The sequence below is a fragment of the Mobula hypostoma genome, chromosome 12, assembly GCF_963921235.1.
Source record: "Mobula hypostoma chromosome 12, sMobHyp1.1, whole genome shotgun sequence".
NCBI lineage: Eukaryota > Metazoa > Chordata > Chondrichthyes > Myliobatiformes > Myliobatidae > Mobula > Mobula hypostoma.
The window spans coordinates 46268621-46282296 of NC_086108.1; the positions used below are offsets into that span (position 1 = coordinate 46268621).

The 13676-nt window shown below is 40.8% G+C and overlaps 1 protein-coding gene across 5 annotated transcripts in view; it reads right to left on the reverse strand.

The window, feature by feature from the left end:
* Positions 1–920: 920 nt before the first annotated feature.
* Positions 921–13676, reverse strand: part of LOC134354765 (E-selectin-like) — a 66718-nt gene continuing 53962 nt past the window's right edge. For 4 of the 5 annotated variants that reach the window (XM_063063991.1, XM_063063993.1, XM_063063992.1 and 1 more), the window contains 3 exons: positions 10091–10201; positions 3621–3647; positions 922–3050 (listed from right to left, as the gene is read on the reverse strand). In XM_063063991.1, the coding sequence (XP_062920061.1) occupies positions 3622–3647; positions 10091–10201 (137 nt within the window). In that variant the 3' untranslated portion in view covers positions 922–3050; position 3621. Of the gene's footprint in view, positions 3051–3620; positions 3648–10090; positions 10202–13676 lie in introns of all 5 variants that reach the window. The other variant, XM_063063995.1, reaches the window with a different exon arrangement.

The following is a 13676-nucleotide window of genomic DNA, read 5'->3' on the forward strand; positions in this document are numbered from 1 at the left end:
TTTACTGTGCCAATGTGCAGAAGTGTATGAAGTGAAACACTAAGGGAAGATCCCATAAATTGTTATCACAGGAAAAGCCTGACTACCTGAAACATTAAATTCAGTTTGGCATCTATATAATGCCTTAGGGTATCTTTAAGACCAATGAGGCACATCTGTCTTGGAGTTCTGTATTCCTCATGTGTTTGAAGCTTTCATGGTAGCAAACAACCTAATTCTCTTCAGAACATCATTCAAATCACAATGTTTCTTTTCCTTGCACTTCTCTCATAATTAGAAGGAGAAATAGGTTTTCCTACACTGTCTATGGCTTTGTTGCAATTTTCTTTCTTTCAGTTGTTTGTCTTCAGGCTTTATCTTCTAACTAATTTTCTAGTGTGTGCTACTTTATTCTCATGTCGCATTTCAGGGGTGGTGACTACTCTTTGGTGCCTCTGTAAATGTGGAGCCTAATCAGTAATTGTCAGCTTTTTCCCCGATCCTGTCACAAACACCTCACTAGAGATCACTAGATATTACATGGACATGGCATCTGCTCATTCATTTCTCTCCTACATGCTAGTGATCAGGCACATTTTAGCACAATAGCTCAACAGAGATTAGGAATTCTATTATAGAATAGGAATAGGGATTGAATTTGGGTCTTTTTGCTCAGCTATATGTGTATTTAAGATGCCAGCTTTGACTATTCTGTCACGCTAATAAGGATTCTTAATTTTAACATCAATCACAGAGAAAAAAGAGATGGATATTAAGAAATACATACAGTGGTATGCAAAAGTTTGGGCACCCCTGGTCAAAATTTCTGTTACTGTGAGTAGCTAAGTGAGTAAAAGATGACCTGATTTCCAAAAGGCATAAAGTTAAAGATGACACATTTCTTTAATATTTTAAGCAAGATTACTTTTTTATTTCCATCTTTTACAGTTTCAAAATAACAAAAAAGGAAAAGGACCTGAAGCAAAAGTTTGGGCACCCCTGGTCAAAATTTCTGTTACTGTGAATAGCTAAGCGAGTAAAAGATTACCTGATTTCCAAAAGGCATAAAGTTAAAGATGACACATTTCTTTATTATTTTAAGCAAGATTACTTTTTTGTTTCCATCTTTTACAGTTTCAAAATAACCAGAAAGGAAAAGGGCCTGAAGCAAAAGTTTGGGCACCCTGCATGGTCAGTACTTAGTAACACCCCCTTTGGCAAGTATCACAGCTTGTAAATGCTTTCTGTAGCCAGCTAAGAGTCTTACAATTCTTGTTTGGAGGATTTTCACCCAGTCTTCCTTGCAAAAGTCTTCTAGTTCTGTGAGATTCTTGGGCCATCTTGCATGCACTGCTCTTTTGAGGTCTATCCACAGATCTTCAATGATGTTTAGGTTGTGGGACTGTAAGGGTCATGGCAAAACCTTCAGCTTGCACCTCTTGAGGTAGTGCATTGTGGATTTTGCAATGTGTTTAGGATCATTATCCTGTTAGAGCAGCCATCCTCTTTTCATCTTCATCTTTTTTATAGACAGTGTGATGTTTGCTTCTAGTATTTGCTGGTATTTAATTGAATTCATTCTTCCCTCTACCAGTGAAATGTTCCCTGTGCCACTGGCTGCAACACAAGCCCAAAGCATGATCGATCAACCCCCGTGCTTAACAGTTGGAGAGGTGTTCTTTTCATGAAATTCTGCACCCTCTTTTCTCCAAACATACCTTTGCTCATTGCAGCCAAAAAGTTCTATTTTAACTTCATCAGTCCACAGGACTTGTTTCCAAAATGCATCAGGCTTGTTTAGATGTCCCTTTGAAAAGTTCTGATGCTGAATTTTGTGGTGAGGATGTAGGAAAGGTTTTCTTCTGATGACTCTTCCATGAAGATCATATTTGTGCTGGTGTCGCTGCCCAGTAGAACAGTGCACCATCACTCCAGTCTGCTAAATCTTCCTGAAGGTCTTTTGCAGTCAAACGGGGGTTTTGATTTGCCTTTCTAGCAATCCTACGAGCAGTTCTCTCAGAAAGTTTTCTTGGTCTTCTAGACCTCAACTTGACCTCCACTGTTCCTGTTAACTGCCATTTCTTAATTACATTACAAACTGAGGAAACGGCTACCTGAAAATACTTTGCTATCTTCTTATAGCCTTCTCCTGCTTTGTGGGCATCATTTATTTTAATTTTCAGAGTGCTAGGCAGCTGCTTAGAGGAGCCCATGGCTGCTGATTGTTGGGACAAGGTTTTAGGAGTCAGGATATTTATAAAGCTTTGAAATTTGCATCACTTGGCCTTTCCTAACGATGATTGTGAACAAGCCATAGCTCTAACAAGCTAATTAAGGTCTGAGACCTTGGTAAAAGTTACCTGAGAGCACAAATCTCTTGGGGTGCCCAAACTTTTGCATGGTTCTCCTTTCCTTTTTTTCACTCTAAAATTGTACAAAACAAAAATAATACACTAATCTTGCTTAAAATGCTGAAAAGAATGTTTCATCTTTCACTTTATGACTTTTGGAGATCAGTTCATTTTCTACTCACTTAACTATTCACAGTAACAGAAATTTTGACCAGGGTTGCCAAAACTTTTGCATGCCACTGTATTGGAGAAGAATACTTTTTATTTTAATGTTATCTTTTTCCATGCTAGAGACAATGATTTACTATATTAGAGGCACTTTATACATGGAAGTTCTACATGTTCGAATACAGTTTCATTTTTACATGTCAGCTAAGCAAGCAAATGACTAAAACAAGGAAGTTAATTCTATCAATATTTTATGCATTTAAAATAGCATCTATAAAACTGATCCTTAATAATTAAGTGCAGGGGATATAAACATTGCTATTTTCTTCCAGCTACCATTGGAAACTCTGAAAATTGCAACATCATATTTAAACACAATCTTTGTTCATAGCTTTAAATGATAACATTATTTGGTACTTCAATATTTTAATCCATTTATTCTGTTCAGGTGATCAATATAACAAAAAGCCTCATATCATTTGTGAAGAAGAGACATCTCAAGCTTTCCAATTTTGTCTGGTTCAGCCTTGTATTTGCTACTTTCTCTGTGATCTGTAATTAAGCAAACAAATTTGTTACTATTTTTAGCATAGCATTTTAAACATGATGCTCACATTTCTTGAGAAGACCTCAGTAACTGTCATCTAACAGTGCTGTCTGTTAATTGTTTATATATATAAAATTATTTGTGGTTCTCCATTGTTAAAATTTAAAGAAAAAAATTACATTGCAAAGAAAGTCAAATTGTACTTTTTCCAGAATATATTTCTCAAGTGATCACAGAGTTCTTTCCATTTATAGCGTTTGATGTTGAAATGACTAATTCCTTAACAAAGTTAATTATGAAACAAAGTACTTTGTTTTCATAGGAGAGCATGTCTTTCTGGGGCAGTTTCCCAGGATTAATCACTTTGGCCTTAAAAACAGGTAACTGATTTGAAGTTCTCAGATACTGATCTAAAGAAGTGCTGAACACTATTGGCTCAAACGATCATTTCTTTTAACAGATTTAAGAATCAAGACAATAATAAGGTGTAAATAGGGGAATGGCAATATAAATAAAATACTACCATTTTTTCACCAGGCATCTTAAGTGGAGATATACAGACAAATCATCATTACCTTACAGTGACAAACGTTCATTCTTTGCTGGAAAGCAAAAGCAGAAATAGATACCAATTATTATTTAAAAACAGCTCAAAAACCAGGATCCCCTCATTGACTCTTCTACATTTGGGAAAGCAGCCAACATTATCAATAAACCCTCCCACCCCAATCGCTTCTCTCCTCTTCCATTCCATACAAAAGCTTGAAAGCTCAAGAACAGCTACTGTCTCACTGTTGAAAGATTCCTCAAGGCCTTTAATATGATAAAGATGAACTTTGCATTAGTAGCATATTTAAGAACGATGACCCACAAAGTAACTCTTTAACTGAATACTCTACATTACCACAGGAAGTTCATAAAGCATCAGTGTTTTATAAAATGTTCAAGCACTCTGTGGGTGAATCGTGTAACAATCTCAAAGCAGTATGGCAGAAGGATCTTGAAAGCGATATTGAAGATAATGAGTGGTCAAATACTTTATCAAATGTGGGTAGACATATTAGGGAAGCGAGAGGGAAATTTATTCAGTATAAGATAGCACACAGATATTATTGGACAACAACTAGACTGTACAAAATGGGGATTGTTGATAATAATTTATGCTGGAAATGTGAAAATGAGGTGGGCACATATTTTCACATGATTTGGGAGTGTTCCATGGTTCGTCCATTTTGGTGTATAAAGTTCTTGATCTGTTGGGGAATTGGTCGGGTTCCACACTGCCCTTGTGCCCACGGCTTTGTCTCTTGGGTGATAGGACAATGATACCTAATGTAAACAATGACAAATTTACTATTTTAAAGGTGGGTCTCATCACAGTTACAAGAATTATATTGCAAAACTGGAAAAAAACCAGATGTCCCACTGTGAAGGAATGGACTGAGGAAATGATTAAGATTTCATCATATGAACGCATGTTGGGAAGAATTAACAGAGAGGGAAAAGTGCAAGACAGGTAGGATCAATTTTGGTTGTATGTGTCATAAGGGGGGCATTGATGGTGGACCCAAATGCAAGACACAGACACTGAAGTACTAGGAACAGGACTAGGTGTGCCAAGAAAGCAAGTGAAGTGGGGAAGAAATGACACTGGACAAGACTAGGATATAGGGTCTGGGCTAGGACTAGACTAGGAAAGCGGGACCTGGACGAGGAACAAGGAACTTGGAACCTGGACAAGGACTCCGAGCCAGAGACTGGACAGGGACCCGGAACCTGGGTCTTGACTCGGGCTCAGACTCCGGATCTAAGCGAGGACAAGACGTGGCAAGGCAACAGGACTGGACGTGGCGGTAGGACGCGGGACTCCTGGGCAGGATGCAGGACCAGAACAGGATGAGGACACGAAGCTAAGACTTGGACTTGGGAGACAGGGACGCAGAACACCGAGCCTTGGTAATCTTGGGAGACAGGAAAGCAGAACACCGAGCCTTGGTAATCTTGGGAGACAGGAAAGCAGGGACATGGAACACAGAGCCGGGACCCCTCCTTGGGAACAGGACTTAGGGCTGGGACTCGTACACGGAACACAGAGACAGGACCCCTCCTTGGGAACAGGACTTGGGGCCAGGGCTCCACACGGAGTCAGGACCCCTCCTAGGGAGCAGGACATAGGGCCGGGACTTGTACACAGAACACAGAGAGACAGTTCCCAACCAAGGTAGTGGCAAAGGCTGGACCTACCTAGCAAAGGCGTGGACACAGAGACGGTTCCCAACACAAGGTAGCGGCAAATGGCCGGACCTACCTAGTGAAGGTGTGGGCACAGAGACAGTTCCAAACAACGATAGGCAGTTCCTTATCTAGACATTAGACACAGCTAGGCTCCGGTCTTGCTTCAGCGGTAGAATTTGACAGCGATACAGGTGAGGACACAGGCAAGAGTTCAGGCAAAGGTTGCAGGCAAGGCTTCAGGAGAAAGGTGAGGGGAAGAGAAGGGAAGAGTCCAGTAGCCAGAGGCTGAATCCTGAAGCTATTTATGAAGCCAGCCCAAATGAGAATCAGGTGGCTCAACGGAAACTGGGGAAAACTGGAAAACCTGGAATAAGATATGATGGACCGGACTGTGAACCGGAATGCGGACTTCACGGACCGGACCATGACAGTACGTTAATTTAAACTTAAATTAGAACTTCTTTCTGTCTCTAAGTTTTATTTCTTTTCCTGTCATGGGATGGCTGTGTAAATTTGCTGCACTGTATCTGCTCTGTGATATGCTGTGCTGCTTGTAAAATAAGAATAAATAACAATAAAAATTTGAATTAAAAAAAAGATGTACTTTGCAATTTACCTCATTGTAGCCCTTTGCACCTCATTGTCTTTCTGCACTGCCCTTTCTCAGTAGCTGTCACACTATATTCTGCATTGTACCTTGATGTACTTACATTTTGAAACAGTCTGTTTCAATAGCATGTGGAACAGTTTTTCATTGTATCTCAGTATATGTGACAATAATAAACCAATTACATCTCATTTGAATGACAACTGAATTGCTGAGTTTGCTTGTGTTACATACCCCGTCTTATGACCATGATGTAATGGTTTTGTGATGGTGGGGTGATATAATTTTCCCGCCAGCGTGCAGTCACATGATGTAATTTTCCCACCGATGTGAGGTCATGTGATGACATGTTCACAACAGGTATAAAAGAGAGACCCCTGGTGTGATGCAGTTAGTTTCAGTTGAGTTGTTGCTTGCTTCATTAGTTACTCCGTTATGCTGCATATTCGTCTCATGACGCAGTTTCGTTTTAAAGTGGAGTTCTACTTCCTATTGTAAGGTAAAATCGTTGTGCCGGCAGTTTCACGAATCGTTGCCAGCTTTGTTGGTGTATCTTTGATTTACCTTTACAGTAGTATTGAAGAGTGAAAACCTTATTAAAGGACGGGAACCTGAAGGATCGGAATAAAGTTGGAGTCGTTCGGTGGTTTAATGAAGGATCGACTTTATTGAGGATTAATTCAGAATATGGTGACCTGTATCTGAGATAACTTCTGCAAGAGCAGGGAAGGTTGTACAGTGTTCACTCTCCAGGAAAAGGTCAGTTCCTTTAAGCCGTTTTATTTCCTTCGTCGTGAATCCTTTGGAGAATCCGCAGTAACTCCATGTCTTTGAAGAAATCCGTTTCCAAAGAAGTCCCTCCTTATTGACTGTGTAAGTCACTTGGACTTTTGAATTTACCATTTTAAGACTGTTCGAATTCACCACTTTAAGAACTGCTTTCGAATTTATCCTTTTAAAAACTGTTCCAGAGTGGCCGTATAGCAGTTAACTTCCGGTTAAGTTAGTCGTCTGAATACTTTTCACTATTGTTGAGGAGAGTTTAATAAATGTTTGTTTGTTTTTTATAAAACCTGACTCCATTGATAATTCATTGTTGTCGGTCACGTGACACTTGCCATGATAGAAAATGCTGGTTGTACTCAGCAGGTTGACCAGTGGGGAGCAAAATAAGAGCTAACATTTAAGATTATCTGAACGAAAGTTCAGAGACTTTCTATCAACTTCTAAGTTTTAATGGCCGTCGGTTGGGAACTGATTTATTACGGTAGATAATCCTGGTTATGCTATGAACAAATGAGAAATTGCAAAGCAGACTGAGCAAGTGAAGCTTGGACCTTATTCTGTATATTTCACAGAATAAAATATCCTAAATGAAGGTTATGCCATGTTTCTCTTTCAGTTTTTACAAAACAAAGAAAGATCAGGGAATCTGTCCATTCACTTATTTCCATTTTACTTGTGTTCTACAACATGAAAACATTTGGTATTAAGAGTCAGGACTGAACTTGCTTTATTCATTAATTGATCATAATAATTTCAGCTATCAAACTCCATTCTGGACAGGAGGTCCAATCAATTGTTTTTAAATTACAAATGCTGATGCTTATAGGTTGCTAATTATCAACAACTGTTCACAAGTGTGAAGTTTAGGCTTTGATAGGACCGCTCAGTTCCAGACCTCCTTTCAATCCTGGCCCAAATATAACAAAAGAATTGAATGCCAGAGGTGAATTACTGTTCTTGATTTCATCCCACATCTGGTTCAATGTGACTCAATGAACCCTGGCAAAATGTACGTCAATGGAACTTGAGGAAAAAACTCTTCAGTTGGTGTATTCATATCCTTGCACTAAATTCAGAAGTAACAATGTTCACTTATCATTGTGCAATATTCGATCTGATTTTCAGCTTCCCAGTAAATGCAAAAGCCTTTGCCTGCATGCAACAAAACCTGAACAACATTCATAGATAGGCTGAAAATTGGTTAGGAATATTTGCCTTGCACAAGTGCCAAACAATAATCATCTTCAATATGAGAAACTCTACCCTCAACATTCATTAGCATTAATATCTACTGCGGCCCACTATTCTGATGTTCACTGCTGACCAGAAACCTAAATAGATTCATTACCTCAATATTGTGACTGCAAAAATACAAAGGCTGGGTATCCTGGCACCCCAGGATCTTTCTGCTAACCATAAAGGTCACAGCAGAATTGTGATGAAACACTCTCCCTTTGTCCAACTCCAGCCACACTTAAGTAGCTTGATGCCATCCTGCACAAAACTATCCATTTGATTGGCATGCAATACATCATTCTAAACATTTACTCCATCTATCAGAGCTCTGTAATTATTTATCAGGTCTACTGCAATAATACCGCTCAGTTGTATGACCTCAGGCACCAAAAAGGGCAAGATCAACAGGACTTGTCACTGGGTCTAAACCCTGACAACTTCCTATCCAATGCCACTGTTAGAATACCTTCATCAGAGGGATTGCAGAAGTTCAAGAAAGTGGCTTGCCATCACTTTCTCAAGGGCCATTAGAAATCAGCAACAAATGCTGGCCTTGACACTGGAATCTTCAGTGAATAATTGAATAAATAAAGAAAATACCTCTCAGATTCCACTCAAAAGAATAGACTGAGATAATTTCGTATAACATTGATCTTGCACAGAAACTAGACACTGTTGCTACAGAAAAGGAACAAACTGATGCTAAGATAATAAATGCTTTAGGGTGCTAATTCTTGGCATAACTAACTTGGATGAACATTTAGATGTTGTACTGGAGAGTGCCATGCATAAAATCCTCATGATCACCGGGCGCTCTGTCTGCAGGGCTGATCTTGAACTTCCTATTGCATCGCACTTTAATTCTCCATCTCACTCCTACTCTGGCATGTCTGTCTGTGACCCCTTCCACAGCCATTATGAGGGTCCACATAAACTAGAGAAGCAATATCTTATGTTCTGTCCAGACAGTTTGCAACCTTCTGGAATGGACACTGAATTTTCCAGCTTCAGGTAAACTGTTCTCTCATTCTTTCCCATTGTTCTGCTTAAGTCCTTTCTTCATTTCTTTTCTATAAAATGGTTCCCTAATGGCCAGTGCTCATGCCAGTCTCCATATGGTTTTCTGTCTTACACTTCATTCCTCCTCACAGTTCAGCTTTGAAAACTGACAACTCTCTTTTCCTCCCCCAGTTCTGAGGAAGGATTCCTGACTAGAAGCACTAACTGGTCTCTCTTCCACAGATGCTGCTTGACTAGCTGAGTTCTTTCAGGATTTTCTGTTTTCGTTTAAGGTTCCTGCATCTGTTTAATTTGTTTTCTCCCTGGAATGCTCATCAACAGGTCCAAAAACAAAGGGTCATTGTTATCTAAGTTCAATTTGGACAACGTTGTCTGGTGAGTGGAATGAGGCAGTTTGAGGCAAAACTCTAGAACTTGCTGCTCAATAAGCTTTTTGTAATGGGGCCAGATTTCTCCTTTAGATTTAGTAGACCACCTGAAGTTACTGTCCTATTGGAATGCATATGTTCTAAGTTTATTTCTGAGATTGGTTGGCCATTCCAAACTAGGGGGGTATTTTAATATGTTAAGTTTTAAATATTACACACAACCTGCCTAAACCCAAAATGAACTTTGACAAAATGGATCTCAATGTTTCAGCAAAATATAGTTGGAGATTGGAGGTAAATGTGATAATTCAGTATTCAGTCTTCAAACTGTTTTTCTTTCTTTTGCACCTCCCTTTCTCTCACTCAATACTTTCTTTCCCCTATTAATTTTGTTTCTTACACTTGATTGGACAGTATTGTGTCTTCTAGATCTGACTCTGTGCACCGCAGTACAAATTCTTCAGTCCAATAGCTACACCATTGCTTGCCATATTCTCATAGGTCCAGGTGCTGTGCACAGGGTAGTGGTATTTTTGGGCGTACTAACAACAGTTTGCTCTAGGAACCCCCTCCAAGCCACATGGGAGGCTAATAAACCAGAGATTCTAATAGCAAAACCCCAGCTATGTAAATTGAGTTACACCAGCTATGAAGCACTGAAACGTGGCCTGGTTAGCTCTGAATACAGTTATTTGTGCTCTCCTACTTACATTAACAGCCCCAGTGCAAACTCAAGATGGTGTGTATTGCTAGCTCAATAAAGAACAGAATAGAGAAAGTTTAGGAGGCTTACCTTTTCTTCGATGCAGTTTAATTAAATATCCGATAAAAGGCAGGGAAAGTAAAGCCGAGGCCCCTCCAGTGCCAATGGCCACCTTGGTTACAAATTGGTTTTGCTGTATATCTAGAGTAAAATAAAGAGATATGATGTGGGACTGTGCAGACCGAACAGAAAAGTCAGGACTCAGCTGTTGATTAAAAAAATCAAGTCAAAATAAATGGTTGCTCCTGCCGCATAAATTATTAGAAATAAGGGTCTGATTACTACCAGAAAACAAAGGTAATAAATAATGCTGGTGGACAATCAGAATTGTATTGCAGAGTAGAAATAGCAAGTACATAGGACTTAGAACAGTGCAGCACAGGGACAGGCCCTATGGTCATGATGCTGTGCCAAGCAATATAAACCTACTCCACAACCTTCTAACCCTTCCCATTTTTCTTGCATCCCTGTGGTACAGGACATACATTTAAATTGAGAGGGGGAATGTTTAAAGAAGACGTAAGGAATTTATTTTTGCACAAAGAGCGAAGGCTTCCTGTGTTGCACTGTGAGATATGGTGGATGGATGCAGATATGACAGAGGCGGTTAGACAGACACAGAATAGGTAAGGAATGCAGGGATGTGGATTATGTACAAGTTGTTTAATTTTGCATTGTGCTTGGCACAGGCATTGTGTGGGGCAAAGTCATTGTTCCTGAGCTGTACTGTTCTATGTGCCTGTGCCACGTGACAGTGAGCACTGTATAGGAATAGAATGAGGTGGAGGATAAATGCGTGGCTGAGGGGTTGGAGCAGGGGGCAGGGATTCAGATTTCTGGATCACTGGGACCTCTTTTCGGGCAGGAGTGACCTGTACAAAAAGGGCAGGTTGCACGTGAATCCCAGGAGGACCAATGTCCTGGCCGGGAGGTTTGCTAAGGCTTTTGGGGAGAGTTTAAACTAGGACTGCTTGAGGGTGGGACCCAAACTGAAGAGACAAAGGAAGAGGCGGTTGGTTCACAAATAGAGAAAGCTTGGAGACAGTGCGAGAGGGAGGATAGGCAGGTGATAGAGAAGGGATGCGCTCAGACCGATGGTTTGAGATGTCTCTATTTTAATGCAAGGAATATTATGAACAGAGTGGATGAGCTTAGAGCGTGGATCAGTACTTGGAGCTATGATGCTGTGGCCATTACAGAGACTTGGATGGCTCAGAGGCAGGAATGGTTACTTCGATTGCCAGGCTTTAGATATTTCAGAAAGGACAGGGAGGGAGGCAAAAGAGGTGGGGGCGTGGCACTGTTGACCAGCGATAGTGTCATGGCTGCAGAAAAGGAGGAATACATGGAGGGATTGTCCATGGAGTCTCTGTGGGAGAAAGTTAGGAATATGAGGGGGCCAATAACTCTGCTGGGTGTTTTATATAGACCACCCAATGGTAACAGGGACATCGCAGAGCAGATAGGGAGACAGATTCTGGAAAGGTGTACTAATAACAAGGTTGTCGTGGTGGGAGATCTTAATTTCTCAAATGTCGATTGACATGTCCCTAGAGCAAGGGGTTTAGGTGGGGTGGAGTTTGTTAGGTGTGTTCAGGAAGGTTTCTTGACACAATATGTAGATAAACCTACAAGAGGAGAGGCTGTACTTGATCTAGTATTGGGAAATGAACCTGGTCAGGTGTCAGGTCTTTCAGTGAGAGAGCATTTTGGAGATAGTCATCACAATGCTATCTCCTTTACCATAGCATTGGAGAGAGATAGGAACAGACAAGTTAGGAAATCGTTTAATTGGAGTAAGGGGAAATATAAAGCTATTGGGTAGGAACTTGGAAGCATAAATTGGGAACAGATATTCTCAGGGAAATGTACAGAAGAAATGTGGCAAATGTTCAGGGGATATTGCGTAAAGTTTTGCATAGGTACGGTATGTTTCAATGAGACAGGGAAAGGATGGTAGGGTACGGGAACCGTGATGTACAAAGGCTGTGTAAATCTAGTCAAGAAGAAGAGTTTATGAAAGGTTCAAAAAACTAGGTAATGATAGAGATCTATAAGATTATAAGGCTAGCAGGAAGGAGCTTAAGAAAGAACTTAGGAGAGCCAGAAGGGGCCATGAGAAAGCCTTGGTGGACAGGATTAAGAAAAACACCAAGGCATTCTACAAGTATCTGAAGAGCAAGAGGATAAGGTGTGAGAGAGTAGGACCAATCAAGTGTGACAGTGGAAAAGTGTGTATGGAACTGAAGGAGATAGCAGAGGTACTTAATGAATACCTTGCTTCAGTATTCACTATGGAAAAGGATCTTAGCGATTGTAGTGATGACTTACAGAGGACTGAAACGCTTGAGCATGTAGATATTAAGAAAGAGGATGTGCTGGAGTTTTTGGAAAGCATCAAGTTGGATAAGTCACCAGGACCGGACGAGATGTATCCCAAGGTACTGTGGGAGGCGAGGGAGGTGATTGCTGAGCCTCTGGTGATGATCTTTGCATCATCAATGGGGACGGGAGAGGTTCCGGAGGATTGAAAGGTTGCAGATGTTGTTCCATTATTCAAGAAAGGGAGTAGGGATAGCCCAGGAAATTATAGACCAGTAAGTCTTACTTCAGTGGATGGTAAGTTGATGGAGAAGATCCTGAGAGGCAGGATTTATGAACATTTGGAGAGGCATAATATGATTATGAGTAGTCAGCATGGCTTTGTTAAAGGCAAGTCGTGCCTTAGGAGCCTGCTTTAATTTTTTGAGGATGTGACTAAACACATTGATGAAAGTAGAGCAGTAGATATAGTGTATATGGATTTCAGCAAGGCATTTGATAAGGTACCCCATGCAAGGCTTATTGAGAAGGTAAGGGGGCATGGGATGCGAGGGGACATTGCTTTGTGGATCCAGAACTGGCTTCCTACAGAAGGCAAAGAGCGGTTGTAGACAGGTCATATTCTGCCTGGAGGTCGGTGACCAGTGGTGTGCCTTAGGGATCTGTTCTGGGACCCCTACTCTTTGTGAGTTTTATAAATGATCTGGATGAGGAAGTGGAGGGATGTGTTAGTAAATTTGCTGATGACACAAAGATTGGGGGTGTTGTGGATAGTGTGGAGGGCTGTCAGAGGTTACAGCAGGACATTGATAGGATGCAAAACTGGACTGAGAAGTGGCAGATGAACTTCAACCCAGATAAGTGTGAGCTGGTTCACTTTGGTGGGTCAAATATGATGGCAGAATATAGTATTAATGGTAAGACTCTTGGCAGTGTGGAGGATCACCAGGATCTTGGGATCCAAGTCCATAGGACACTCAAAGCTGCTGCGCAGGTTGACTCTGTGGTTAAGAAAGCATAAGGTGCATTGGCCTTCATCAATCGTGAGATTGAGTTTAGGAGCCAAGAGGTAACGTTGCAGCTATATAGAACCCTGGTCAGACCCTACCTGGAGTACTGTGCTCAGTTCTGGTTGCCTCAGTACAGGAAGGATGTGGAAACCATAGAAAGTGTGCAGAGGAGATTCACAAGAATGTTGCCTGGATTGGGGAACATGCCTTATGAGAATAGGTTGAGTGAACTCGGTCTTTTCTCCTTGGAGCGACCGTGGATGAGAGGTGACCTGATAGAGGTG